The sequence below is a fragment of the Delphinus delphis genome, chromosome 16 (genome assembly GCF_949987515.2).
Source record: "Delphinus delphis chromosome 16, mDelDel1.2, whole genome shotgun sequence".
In the NCBI taxonomy this organism is placed as follows: Eukaryota; Metazoa; Chordata; class Mammalia; order Artiodactyla; family Delphinidae; genus Delphinus; species Delphinus delphis.
In genome coordinates this window covers 56,124,733-56,138,490 of record NC_082698.1, presented here as the reverse complement: position 1 = coordinate 56,138,490, position 13,758 = coordinate 56,124,733, and the positions used below count along the sequence as shown (strand labels likewise).

The window sequence follows — 13,758 nt, the reverse complement described above, 5'->3', positions numbered from 1 at the left end:
AGAGTCCTTGTGGAGAAGAACTGTTTTAGCATGAACATGACCAAGGTCTGTTCTGGCTCTGCAAGGAATATTTCATTCTCTGAGGTCATCACATCCTTTCTCTAATCAAACCTCCCACCCTTTGGCAGTCTTCTACTCCACGAGCCCGTTCTTTGACCTCGCAGAGATTTATTGCTTGCTTCGTTTTTGGCCTCTCTGCCTAGAAGCCCCAACTCTGGTTTAACTTCTCCACCTACCGTCTTAGAACCTGGGACACTCATTTTAATATTCTCTCAACAGCACCACGGAATCCTTTGCCGCCTCCAAATCTCCATCCCAAACTAAAGCCAATTTCTAGTTTCTGTGCTTTTTTTGCAAAGCACTGCAGAGAAAACTGCAGGGCAGTGCTGACTGGTTTTATCATGGTTCCAACCCCAGCTGGTTCTCACCAATGCTCATGGTGCTTTCACCTAGATCCACTCCTTTCCTTACGTGGTTCCCATGGTGTCCGCTCTGAACTTTTACCACATTGGTTCCCTGTCCCAACTGGCCCAATTAACTCCTCAAGTAAAGCCAAGTTGGTTGCTTCATGAAGAAAGGAGGGGCCATCAGACTGAAGTTTCCTCCAGCTTCATCTTCCCCATCCAGCCCTCTGACTCAGAGGAACAAGGATCATTCCTTCTTTTTTAAAGGACACATCATCACTCCTGCGTCTCTCTGGTTCCTTCTTTATCGTTTAACAACTCTCTCCTGTAGCTTCAAACTTTTCCCCTCTATGGGGCTTCACCCTAGCCTACCATAGCCAACAAATATGGTGTATTTCTCCCTCTTCCAAACACAAAAAGGAAATCCTTTCTTTGACGAGCTCCTCTGAAATATCCTATTTCTCTCCCTGTCTGCACTTGAAAGAGTAATAGAGGGTCTCCAACTCTCATCTCCCATTAAGGTTTGAGTCCCCTGAATGCTCGCTTCTACTGGCAACAAGCTACTCAGCTGCTCTTGCTAAGATCACTGGGAACTTCCTGAGGATCCAATGCACTGTTGCCATTTTTAGGCCCTCATCTACTTGACTTTTCTGCAGTATCCGACAGTGCTAATCACTGTTTCCTTTCAAATCAGTTCAGCCCAGCAAATTCTTCTGGCATGCCAACTCTGTGTCAGGTCCTGTTCTAGAGGGACTGGGGACACGAAGATTAGCAAGGTGAGGAAGAGTCTCTGCCTCTCAAAGAGCTCAGAGTCTGCTCAAGAAAACACACACAGCGAGAAATAATTAGGATACATTCCAGATTGCGACTCTGGAATTTATTCAACGCTCTTCTCCTTTACCTTCATACCACCCGCTCCTACCCCCCAAAATCTGTGTCCTCAGCCCCTCTCACTGGATTCTCTTCCTCTGTTTGTCCCTTCAAGGTTGATGTTTCCCAAGGTTCCACAATGGCCCCTCTTCTCTTAGTTGCCCTGCCTTGTCTCCCTGGGAAATATCCACTCTCAAGGCCCATACACTGTCCATCACCAACGACCTCCTAGTCTATAGCTTCAAACCTAACTTTATCCCTGTAACCATGTGTTCTTATTTCTCACTGGATATTCTCCAGAAAATTTCAATTCAAATGAACCAGGACCTAATTGTTTTACCTTCTGCCCCAAGCTTGTTTCTCCTCCTGGGTCCTTTGCGAACTTAATCATTTTTACATCCACCCCGTGGCCAACCTCGAAACTCATTCCCAATTCCTCATCCTTGCTCATCCATACCTCCTTCCCACCAACTAGTCTTCGACAGCTGTTCTCTCTATTTCAAATCTATCTCAATTTCTGTCTTGTCCTCGCAACTAACATCACTAAGTTGTCCTGTCAGCCCTGATCTCATCCCTTCTAGTCCATTGCAGTAGTCCTCTCATATAGCTCATGCCACCATCTCTTTCCATCTCTAAACCATGCTCATATTTTTGTCTGCTATCTTTCTAAAAGATGGATTTAATCATCATCTTCCTATAAATCCAAACCCTTAGCAAGGCAGTAAGCCTATACTCTACACCTGCACTGTCCAATATGGTAGCCATTTGTGTCCTGCGTGCTATAGTGCCTGACACATAGTGGTCACTCACTTATTCCTCTTTCTTTCCCTTAAGACTTACCCTTACTGGAAGGTTAAGCAGGAAGAAACTATAAATGCTCATTTCATAACTCAATATAAAAGCATAATGGCAAAAAACTAAAAATAGAACTACCACATGATCCAGTAATTCCGCTCCTGGTTATATATCTGAAGAAATCGAAAACACTAATTCAAAAAGATACATGCACCCCAATGTTCATAGCAGCATTATTTACAATAGTCAAGATATGAAACCAACCTAAATGTTCATCAACAGATGAGTAGGTAGAGAAGATGTGGCATATATACACATACGCACACACACAAATATTAGCCATAAAAAAGAATGAAATTCTGCTATTTGCAACGACATGGTTGGACCTAGAAGGTATTATGCTTAGTGAAATAAGTCAGACAAAGGCAAATACTGTATGTTATCATTTATATGTGGAATGTAAAAAATAAAACAAGTGAATGTATGTAACGAGACAGAAACGGACTCACAGATATAGAGAACAAACCAGTGGTTACCGGTCAGGAGAGGGAAGGGAAAAGGACAAGATAGGGGTAGGGGATTAAGAGATACAGACTTTTGATACTATGTATAAAATAAATAAGCTACAAGGGATACATTGTACAGCACAGGGAATATAGCCAATATTTTATAATAACTTTAAATGGTACATAATCTATAAAAATATCGAATCACTCACTACGTTATCCACCCGAAACTAATGTAACGTTGTAAATCCACCATCATACTTCAACAACAAAAAAAGCACAATGGGAAATTCAGTCGCATGATCCTTCCTTTCAGGTTCTGATTCAAGTGGCTCTCTTGAGAATAGGCCCTTCCTCCCTCTGTTCACCCTCCTTTCCAAGATCAGACTCGGTTCTTGTCTTTTAGAACCACAGGGAGAGAGTCTGGCAAGAGCCACCGTTGTACCAGCTGATTTAAATTGAAATGTTTTCCCCAGATAAATGCGTGCTAAATAATACACCAGCTCTCCAGCCAAAGGGAAGTGACAGGCGCTCTGTAAATAAAGGCACTTAGTTGCTGGTAAAGAGCTGTAAAGTGGTTCTGAGCTGATGTATGCTGACCAGCAAGAAGTGGCGTCACCTGCTTTATATAATTGTCACTGCAGGCTTGCCTGCTGTATACTAAAACTGCATCTCATAGACCCAACTGTCACATCGGATATACCGTCCAGCATGGGGTATGCCGCCTTTCTCTGTAATTGTTTCTGACAGTCAGCCATCACATTTCAGATCTTTTCAGAAAGTATCTGGTCCAGAATCCCTAGGCTGGGCCAGCCCTGACACCATGTGGGCTAGAACAGTGACACTAAAAGGGAATGTGAAAAGAGAAGAGGGAAAAGAGGTTTTGTGAGTCTAGGAGAGCAAATAACACGCAGTGGCAAGTGTCTGAACACAAATCCCAGCGAAGGCTCTACCTCCTCAATGTTAAGACACATCTTCTTGTTTCATTTCATGTTAGAACAACTCGCCATAAGGTTGCGTGAATACTCTGGCCCAAGAGTACACGCGTCTGTCCTGGGTCCACAGTTCTGTCCTGCTGTGTTCTGGAGAGGTGGTAACATAGCTCTCGAGACAAAACAAAGGAATGGGTTTCATAAGGACTACAGAATAAAGAGTGATGAAAGGTGGGGTGTCAGTGGCCAGAAATCTCTGTAGTTCCCTCTCATGGGGAAGTTAGATTTGCTCCCCGAAATGAAAATAGTAAGACGAAATCCATTTTTGTATTCTGTAATTCCAATCCACTTGGAGTTTGGTCATGCCAAATGCCCAGATGAAGGGTAACAGAAGCATTTGAGGACAGTGGGCGTTCCGGTGGGTCACAAGGGTCTCAAGGAGGGGAAGCAGCCGGGAATCTCGGCTCGTCCATCTGACCCCATGGACTGGGATGAACCTGAGGTGTGGGCTGTACAGTGAGCAGCCAGACGTGAACTTCCAACGCTCACCCATCAGGGAGGAAGCAACCTCCTGTGTTGATGGCCACCACTGGACCACTGCTTTTTGGAAGGTCAGAGTGTCACCAAAGGGGACTATTAGAAGCCAAGGACAAGAGAGGAGCAGACAGAGTAAGAAAACGGTGGGAAATATGGACTCAGTGGGGCTACAGCTTTGACAGGCTGTCACTGAGAGCCAAACAGAACGCTTGCTGGCTACTGGGGGATGCACACTCCACTCCGCTCCAGTGCCAACCAGGAGTCTCTGAAAACCACCACCGGCCTTGGGCACATCCTCTGCCCCTTCTGGTGTGCGTGTGTGCGCGTGTGTGTGTGTACAAAATAAGAGCCCTTTTTTGTTTTTTTTTTTTTGCAGGAAAAAATGAGTTCTCTTTTCCTTTCTTCCTTCTCTCCCTCCAAGACCTACTATTCTTGCTTATTCCTGTGATAAAAACAGTAAAGAAGGCTTTTGAGAATCGAGTAAGTGTTTGAAGAGGGGAGGGGAAGGATTTTTTACCAGTCTGGCCATCAAAAGGATCTGACAGGCGGGGATAAGGTTTAAGAGAGCTGGAAGGAACACCTATGTCGGATGCATATGTGACTATATTATATGTTGAGATTCTAATCTAGGACCTTGAAAATCACGATTATTGAATTGCAAGGAAACAGGCATGCCGGGGGAAGGGAGTCTTTTCCTGCCCCCCCCCCCCATTTGCTTCCATCTCCACCTGGAGGGAGCACCTCCCCTGCTTCTGCTTCTTTCCATTCCCTCTGCTAGCTCCTGCCAAGAGACGAGGAGCATCTAATGGGGTTGGTCAGTGTGTTCACTGGACCCAGTGTTGTTAGCGTAAAGATTTATTGTGGCTTAAAGCAGTGCACACGAGTCACCTGGGGACGCTGTTAGGATGCAGATCCTGACCCGGCAGGTCTGAGCGGCATGAGCGTCTGCATTTCTAACAGTCCCTGGGTGATGCCCATGCTGGGGTGTGGGTGGGAAGACACACAGTGAAGATCAACTACTTAGGGGCAGGAACCAAAAGCTAGCTTGCCTCTTCCCCCTCCAAGAAGGCCAGCTAACTGTCTCCTCCCATCCTTTGTCACCTCTGCTGCCTGAGCAGGTCGTGCAGGAGGCAGGAAAGAGTTAAGGCTCCTTTCTCAGGGCCTCGGCGCATTGCTCTGTCCTGCAGGCACCGCTGAGCAAATGGAGACCAAGATTTAGATTTGGCGGAGAGGCAGAGGAGGCTGGAGTGGAGATGTCAAAACCAAGCTTCAGGCTGTATCAGCCAGGGTTACGTCAAGAATAGAAACCACTCTATTCCAGGTACGGCGAAAATTAGAGGTTGACACAGCCACGGGCAAGGCTGGAGGAGCAAACGTCCAAGAGGCCACCATTAGCCATTTCACTTGCAGCACCAAGGGGAAGGTTCTCTTTCAAGAGAACTTCACCAGAAGGTGCTGTGAACCTCAGGACCCTCGGGGAAGCCCACACACCAGTCTCCATCTCTAGCAGCAAAGCCAGTGGTTCTCAAAACTTTCCGAGAGCTGCTTTGAACCCTGCAGCTGCCTCCAAAGATCAAGACCTGCTTTTCTCTTCCACTTTCCAGACCTCGCCCTCCTGCCCCTCTCTCACTGGCAGACTCCAGCCCAGAACCAGGCAGACAAGAGGCTTCTGGAAACTACTGTTTCAGCCTTCGCTGCAACGTCGGGGGGACCTTAGAAGGAGGTGGTGGTCACGCTGAGTTGGCGAAAGATAACGTAGCACGTAGGTCTAGGCGGCAGGATCGAGCCGAGCTTCATCGTATCCGTAAGACGGTGCCTCACAGCCCAGAGGCTGTAGTCTTTGTGGGCTGTACGCCCTCTGTCTTTACTCCTGGAATGATGGCATTCAGGTCCCTAGCAGGCACCCGATGCCACCTATCCAGGAGACCGCATATGACAATGACCCTGCAGCTCATGGCAAGCCCACACAGAGGTGTCACTCGGCGGAAAGTGCTTCACATCCCACCCTGATGAGTGAGGTGTCTGTTGCAGGGTTTTTGCAGTGCCGCCTCTCTGAGACTCCTAGACAACATCTTTACTTGGAACCCTCTGCCCAGGGTCCCAGAGCAAATGACAGGGAAGACCAGGGCAGAACAGAGGTGGCCGATGGGTGGCATTTAACACTGTCATGCCTCCTACAGAGAACGCATGGGCTGACACGTGTCACCTTCTGCTAAATGACTTTCAGCGTCCATATACTCCCCACCCTCCAGAGACCACCGTCCCTCGGTCAGCCGATAACAACGCAAAGCTTAACACCCCCACGCAGCTATAACAACGGCAAAGCTTAACACAGGTCAATGGCAAAAACTGATGCTGGGGAGAAACGCTGAGAATTGTTCAGCCAGCATCACCTCAGTGCTCTGGCATTTAGCTGGCGACCCTGGGCCTAAAGCCACCGTTTGCGAAGGCTGAGCGGGTGGCACTTAAAGGCTGGATTAGTTTTGGGGAAGACAGCCTACTGAGAGTGTGGGCGTTAGGGTCTCAAGCCCACTGCCCGGGCTGGCAAGAAGAGGCAGCAGATGCCCCTTGGAAAGCCATGGCAGCCACGGTGTGTTTCTCTACCAGGCAGGCTGATGCGTGCCTCTATGGATTACGGAGTGAAGGATATCCCTCTTGCCAGCCCCTGTCCCCCGTAGGCACGGCAGAGAGGCTGTCCTTACCTTGGGAATTAGCCTGCAAGACCCCGATGCTGTCATCAAACTGCATAGATTTGATGTTGAGTGACGCCAAGATGCATTCCTTGTCCTGCAGCGAAGTATCATCAATATTATTCTGATTGGCTGACAGGATAACGCACATGTCACAGAGGTTGATGTTGACGGCCCTTAAATCAGCCCGACTTAACGGCGTACCCTTTGGCATAGAGGAAAGAGAGAAAAAAAAAAGGAGAAGCAAAAGTGAGACTGAGGGACAAGAGGGAAAGAGGGGGGAAAAGAATAAAAACAAATTAAAGATTGAGCTGGAGCTTTGGGAAATTATTTAACAAGCATCTTTTTTATGCCTTGACATTAAGCTGGCCTAACTACAGTCAAGGGAATAGGAGCTGTGTGTTAATCTAAAGGGTAGTCGGTGCTGATGGCAGCATTTTAGGGTTGCTCTCGATACTCAATCAAGCTATTACTAACTAACGAGGGAGAGGAATTATGCCATGGTTCTATATCTTCTTCCTGCCTGGAAATTGTCTTGATTTAAGTAACTGTCCTGTGGCAACCTCTGGCTTTCAGAATGTAACGAGGGGGTGGCTTTCAAATGCCTGTTTATTTAATAGCAGGTCACTTCTGTCTCAGGCAAAAAGACAGCAGCTCCAACTAGAATTCCCAAGGCAGCCAAGAGGAGATAGCCAGGGAGCACGGTGTGATGAGGTGGGGCTGAATCTGGAGGATGTGGGAGCGAGTGGAATTAATGTGCTTCTTGCAAAGGGGATACGGAAAGGGGTGACGCTTCAGGTATATGATTTGAATGCATATTTTCAGCAAGAGAAAAACAAGGAAATCACCTAACTGTCCAAGAACAGAAGCATGGTTAAATACACTATCAGATATATATACAATGGAAGTCTATGTGGCAGGTAAAGGGATTGAAAGACCTCTCCGTGTAGGTATTGCCTTGGACGCATCTCAAGACAGAGGAGCAAGTGAAACAAATAAACAAAAAAAACAAGTTCTAGACAATTCAAAAAGTATGATTTCATTTATGTAAAAAGAAACCCACAGAACAGAACTACATACGTATGAATGTGTTTATAAATGTATGTACACTCAGAGAGAAAGCTCAGGAAAAGTACACACTAAACTAATAACTGTAATTCCCCCTGGGGAGGGAAATAAGATTGCGGGTGAAGGAAAGGTTTGCTTTTGACTTGATATACATCTGCTTTGTTTGACTATAACAAGAACATACTTGTATATTACTGGAGTAATTAAACATAAATAAGCCAGTAAACAGATTTTTTAAAAAATCCCATAACAAACAAAAAACAGTGGAAAAAAAATCCCCAGATCAAAGAGGTAATGACAGAGGCCAGGAATGCAGCCACTGGTAAAACAGAAGGGTTAGGATTGGAGGAGAGGGGCATGACCCCCACCTGCTCTGTGTCCTGGGTGTGGGGACCAGAGAAGAACTAATCAGGCCATCCCATGCAATAGGGCCCCAAGGGCATCATTCTGGGGTTCACCGCCAGCCACCAGCCTCCTTGATCCTCCAACCTGAATCCAGCTTCCGACTTGCCTTCATGGAGACCTGAGCTGTCTTCAGCTCACTGGCCGTGTAGGGAGAGGGTCTGTCAACTGCCTATGTCTCTGGATGCCTTCCTCTCGTTCTCCTTCCTGGAAAGGGGGCTTTGAGAAGATTGGACTTGGCTGCAGAGATCAAGCCCCTCAGCCCTCTTTTATGACTTGGTGGCGGTCATGATACTATTCCCAGCCTCCAAAACGTAACTGCAAAGTGGAATTATGGAGGGAGAGGCATCTAGTGCTACGGGGCTGGGAAGCTACTAATTCCAAGCTCCGGAGCAGGACCTTTCAAGAGAAGGAGAAGTCTCCCCCTTTTTACTGGGGTCTTTTGGTACAAAATAAGTCTGACCAACTTCCTGAATCATTTCACCAGTGTATAAGCCTCAGTTGCCTACATCCATATTCCTTTAATTCTCACCTTGTAGGGAATCCACCAGTAATTGTGATATAAGAAAATCCCTGCACAGCTGAACACGCATGATTTCAAAACTCAAGAAATACAAATGACATACACAGAAACACCTTGTGTTTCTCTGGGCTGGTCCTATATCTGGGGCCCTGTTTAAACAATGAAATATGTGGAGACATAGGTGAAGGCCCATTCCGTACTAATATGTTGTGTTCAAGTGTGATAAATTTTGGAGGGTTTGAAAAGGCCCTGCAGGTAGGAGAACTCATTCATATAGATGCAGGCAGATGAGTGGATGTGTACAAGAGCGTACAGAAGGAAACACACACAACAAATACACACAGAAAACATCACACCCACACCCCCAACACTATACACATACACACATACATAGACTCCTGTATCCCAGAAAACTAATAAGCTCTTTACAAAATACTTTTAGACCCTAGTTCATTGTTCCCAAGGACCATGTGGAAGAGCACATGTAGGAAAATAATCATGGAAATATGTAATCACAACTATCATGTTTCTGAAATTAGGTATATATCTTATGATATATCTCATCTTATGGTCTTTTATGTATATGACTATTTTTCTGCAGGTGACTATGTTTAACCACGTGTGTTCACTAAGTCAGTGAATTTGGGGCCCAGCAGCCAAAAGATATCTGTCTATATTTTTCTCAATTCTTTATATATTTATTGAGTGTCCACTGCGCCAGGGATACATTAGGACACATGGTATTGATAGCTACGAATGGGCATTACTTGTGGATCGATTCTTATGTCTTCCTTATTGAATTATATTACTTGACTCTTCTTTTTCCATTTCCGAGGTTCTAGAAGCTGATAATAGAAATAACAAATTTCAGCTCTGTAAGTGGGAAAAAATCCAGACTTCTTAAAATATAGAATAAAATCTGTGTTCCTCAGTTTTAGGGATGTGAACTTCCAAGAAAGATGTTTGGAGTATAAGTGATACTTGCATAGATTTGTGACCTGGAGAACTATATCAAAGGTTGAAATGTACAGTGCTCTACAATTATTTGAAAGTTTATGGAAAATATATTGATTAACGATTGGGAAGTAGTTAGTTATGTGACTCCCAGATCACGTATCCCATGCCCTCTCATTAAATTGTGGAGGCCCAAATTGTTCCTTTTAGATTTGGGTCCTAGTGTTTTGTAATCAAGAACATCACATGCACACACGTGCACACATGTACACACACACACAATCTCATGAAAACATTACTGGGCTTCTAAATGACTGGGAGGGAGGGAGGGGTTGGCCAGCAGAAGGGGCTGGCCTTTTGTACAACAGAAATAAAGAACTCTGTTAAATGCATTTCGTTAAAAACAGAACATGGTAAAATAAGATTTCTCCAAGCATTCATAATGTCATAAATAAAGTGATATAAATAGTTCCTTATGTAAATTCTGCTATAAGGGCTATAATATTGGGAAGCGCTGGGTTTGGGTAGGCAAGAGAGAGACTGTATAGACACTGATATGGTTAATACGTTTGATACCAGCTAAACTCCATGACTGGTGAGTGACTAAACTTGGCTGCAAATCCCTTTTAATAAGGTCTCCCAGGGTTTGGATATTCCTAGACAGAGCATAGGGGAAGGGCTGAGTCCTCAGGTCCATAACCAGATGAAGAAGCAGAGGCATGATCAAAGCTACAACCACTCTATCCATCTGGGATTTTTCTTTTGTGAATGAAAAGAAGAGAAAAGCATTGCTAATGTGACCTTGGACTTACAGGCAATATGGACACTTTGGGGAAGTTATGAAGAGTCTCCCATTCCCGCTTGAGGTACTCGATGGAACCCACAAACACAATGTGCTTGAGCTCGTGGTAGTGAAAGTTGCTGGCACGGAGTGGCATCACCAGGTTCCGGAGGCCAATCAGGGCTGAAGTGACATCGCCAAAGATGCAGACCACCACGTGGCCACTCAGGACGGTCATGGCGGCTTCACTTCGAGTCTGCCGGAGGGAGAAGGGCACAGGCATTGGAGAGATGGGGTTGTGAAAAGGACTGAAAACATCACTTGTGTAAAATGCCAAGTAAACAATTGCTGAGTGCTTACCATGTGCTATTATGTTTTTAATTTCTTCATGTTACATGCCATATATATTTATAATTAGAGTAGGTGTGTATAAATTACATTGGTGGAATAAATACGTGCAAACATATATTCACACATATCACTACCTTCTCTGAGAAAAGATTTGAGGAAGATATGCCATCCATACATAACAGCAGAACTTTCAGGGGTAAAATAAGAGGGAATAGCAATATTTATGTCATTCGGAAAAGGAAGTCTTAGTTTCCAGGAAATTGCTGATAAAATGAGCTGTCTTGTGCGCTTCTGTTGCTGAGATGATGATAAAACAGTCAGACCCCTGCTGGCCTCGGCTTGAGAAATGAGTTCCAAATTCTAGACTCATCGATGGGATCTCGTAGGACGTCACTGCATCAGTAGGTAGAACACGATATCCTGAGCCAGGGGCTGGCAAACTCTGGCCCATGGGCCAAATCTGGTCCACCGCCTGCTTTTTTATGGCCAGTGAGCTTAGATTGGTTTTTATGTTTGAAAATGGGTTGAAAAAAAATCAAAAGAAGCATATTTCATAATATGTGAAACTTATATTAAGTTCAAATTCCACCAAATTTTATTGCAACACGGCTAATCTTACGTAGGTATTGTCTGTGGCTGCTTTTACATTACAAAAGCAGAGGTGATTAGCTGTGACAGAGACCGTATGGCCAGCAAAGCCTAAATTATTTATTATATGACCCTTTCCAGAGAGAGTTTGCCGACCAATGTCTACCGCTGCCTTGGGGTTTCTAGGAACATGACTGGAGTGGCCACCTGTGTTAAGTCATCAGAGGAAGATTCCCAAACAGCCACTAAAAGGATCAGAACAGCAAGGGCAACAAGCCCATGTCTTCCCCCAACTTTAGGCCTGTATTTACAAAGGAGACAAATGAAGGAATAAATCAGCCCAGTTAGAGCTTCCCAGGAAATGCACATGATTAGCTACTGCTGGCCCCACTGCTCACTGTGTTCATGCAGAAAGTAACACAGGAGGCCAGTGCTGGGCCTTTCTCTGCCTCTTTCTGGTCTGGTGCCTCCCATCTTGGCTTTCTTCCTCCCGTTCCACCCACTGCATGTCTGGATGGCCCCGTGTGGCTTACGATGCTTTTGGGGAGGCATATTAATGTCCCCTGCACATATCAAACTCTGCTCGATTTAATCCCTAGAATTGACCAGTGTATTGATTGTTTAAATGCCAATATTGCAATTCACGATAATGTCAGGGTTATTACAGTAACCCCCAAGGAGAGGAAGAAGCAAGCGTTCACTCCCTGATCGTTAGACTAAAGCAGGGGCTGTCACCATTATTGGTTTCTCTCCGCAACAGTACAGGGACATCTCAGACGGAGGCCATAAAAAATGTCTTATAAATAGTGACCAAGGAGGACCCACTAGGGAGTCACACCCCACATCACTGCTTCATGGATGATGCCTGGAGTTAGTTATCTTGGCCGCATGGAAGTGTGTGTGCCTAGGTACCACCAGTAGAGGGTCAACCAGTTTTGTAATGTGCTGTGATGGGACCCCTGATTAATTTTAATTGACCTGTCATCTGGGAGGCTAGCTCCCTTCAGCAAGCCTGAGGAATACCAAGCGGGTCCCGAAATCTAGAATAGGAAGGTAGGGAAGGCATCAATTAGCAGAGTGGCCAAGGCACAGGTGCTGACCACAGGAAATTAGATCTGGGGACCAAAACACCAATCCTTAGACCGGCCACAGCAATATCACCTGGAGAACCTGGTAAAGATCCCAATTCCTGGGACTCAGCCTTGGGGAGACTGATTCTGCCAGGTTTAAGACGCAATAGAGAAACTACTTATGTGTGTATCTTGAGTTTCCTACACATTCTTCAAGGCCTAGTCCAAATGGGGCCTTAAGAGCCATAAACCCCTTCCAAGATCAACTGTTTGTATCCAATAAGACTTCCCCAGCCACTTAAACACATACTAGATTTAAACAGCACTTTGTGCCTTGTAACGCTAAGCTTTGAATATATTGTTTCATGGTACGTTTATATCTTTTAATTAGATGGTCATTTCCTCAAAATTACGGCCGTCTCATGTTTTCTAACCCCCAAAGCAGATAGTATCCTGTGCCCAGAAAGCATCCTCATGTTGCTGGCTCTTCCAAGCATTCTCATCTCTGTGCAGGGTTACTTTAGAGAGGGCTTTTGGGGCCACACTGTCTAAACAGCACCTCCCAGTCCCTTTCTCGCCTATCACCTCACTTTATTTTCTTCATAGCACGTTATCAATATCTCAAATGTTATTACATATTCATTGCCTACCTGGAGATCTGGTCTTTGCCCCCACTGGAACAGAAGCTCTATGAGACCAGTCAGGAGTTGTTGTACCCCCAGCAACAAGAACAGTGCCCAAAATGTAATAGGTTTGTCATAAATGTTTTGTTAAATGATGTTATGTTTCAGGTGAGGGGAGTAGTAACTGGCCTCACTCAACCCTTTGGTGCTGGCAGGGGGCTCTGAACGTCAGTCAGCCATGCACTCCTCAGGATTATCTAGGCAAGCCATTAAAACCTTGGATCCCGCAATGCCAACCAAGCCTTTGACCTGTCCCCAGGTGGGTAACACCAGGATGAGTCTATATCCCTAGAGCAAAAGTGGGGCAGATACAACATCAGGATGTAGACACGTGCAGCAGCTTGGTGATGAAAACCATTTGCACTCCTTGGACGGGGGCTGTTTCCTAAGAATTCTGACTTTCTGTGCTTTTGTCTGTAACTTTCACACCTCCCAGACAGCCTCCAGCACAAAGCTGTATTGGTTCTTAATGCTCGATTATAATTAAATTGAGAAATCACACACACATTCAGATAAAACACAGGGAAAAAGCTAATGGATTAGAGCACAAAGCCATTCTGAGGAACTGGAACAGTCCTTTCTTAGGAAGGGTGGCCATGACATC

General features: G+C 45.3%; 1 protein-coding gene across 16 annotated transcripts in view; it reads right to left on the bottom strand.

The window, feature by feature from the left end:
- The window catches only part of KCNMA1 (potassium calcium-activated channel subfamily M alpha 1), a 739,336-nt gene that overhangs the window by 60,536 nt on the left and 665,042 nt on the right, over window positions 1-13,758 (bottom strand). For all 16 annotated transcript variants that reach the window (XM_060034718.1, XM_060034719.1, XM_060034720.1 and 13 more), the window contains 2 exons: window positions 10,494-10,718; window positions 6,747-6,939 (listed from right to left, as the gene is read on the bottom strand). In XM_060034718.1, coding sequence (XP_059890701.1) covers window positions 6,747-6,939; window positions 10,494-10,718 — 418 coding nt within the window. The remainder of the gene's footprint in view (window positions 1-6,746; window positions 6,940-10,493; window positions 10,719-13,758) is intronic.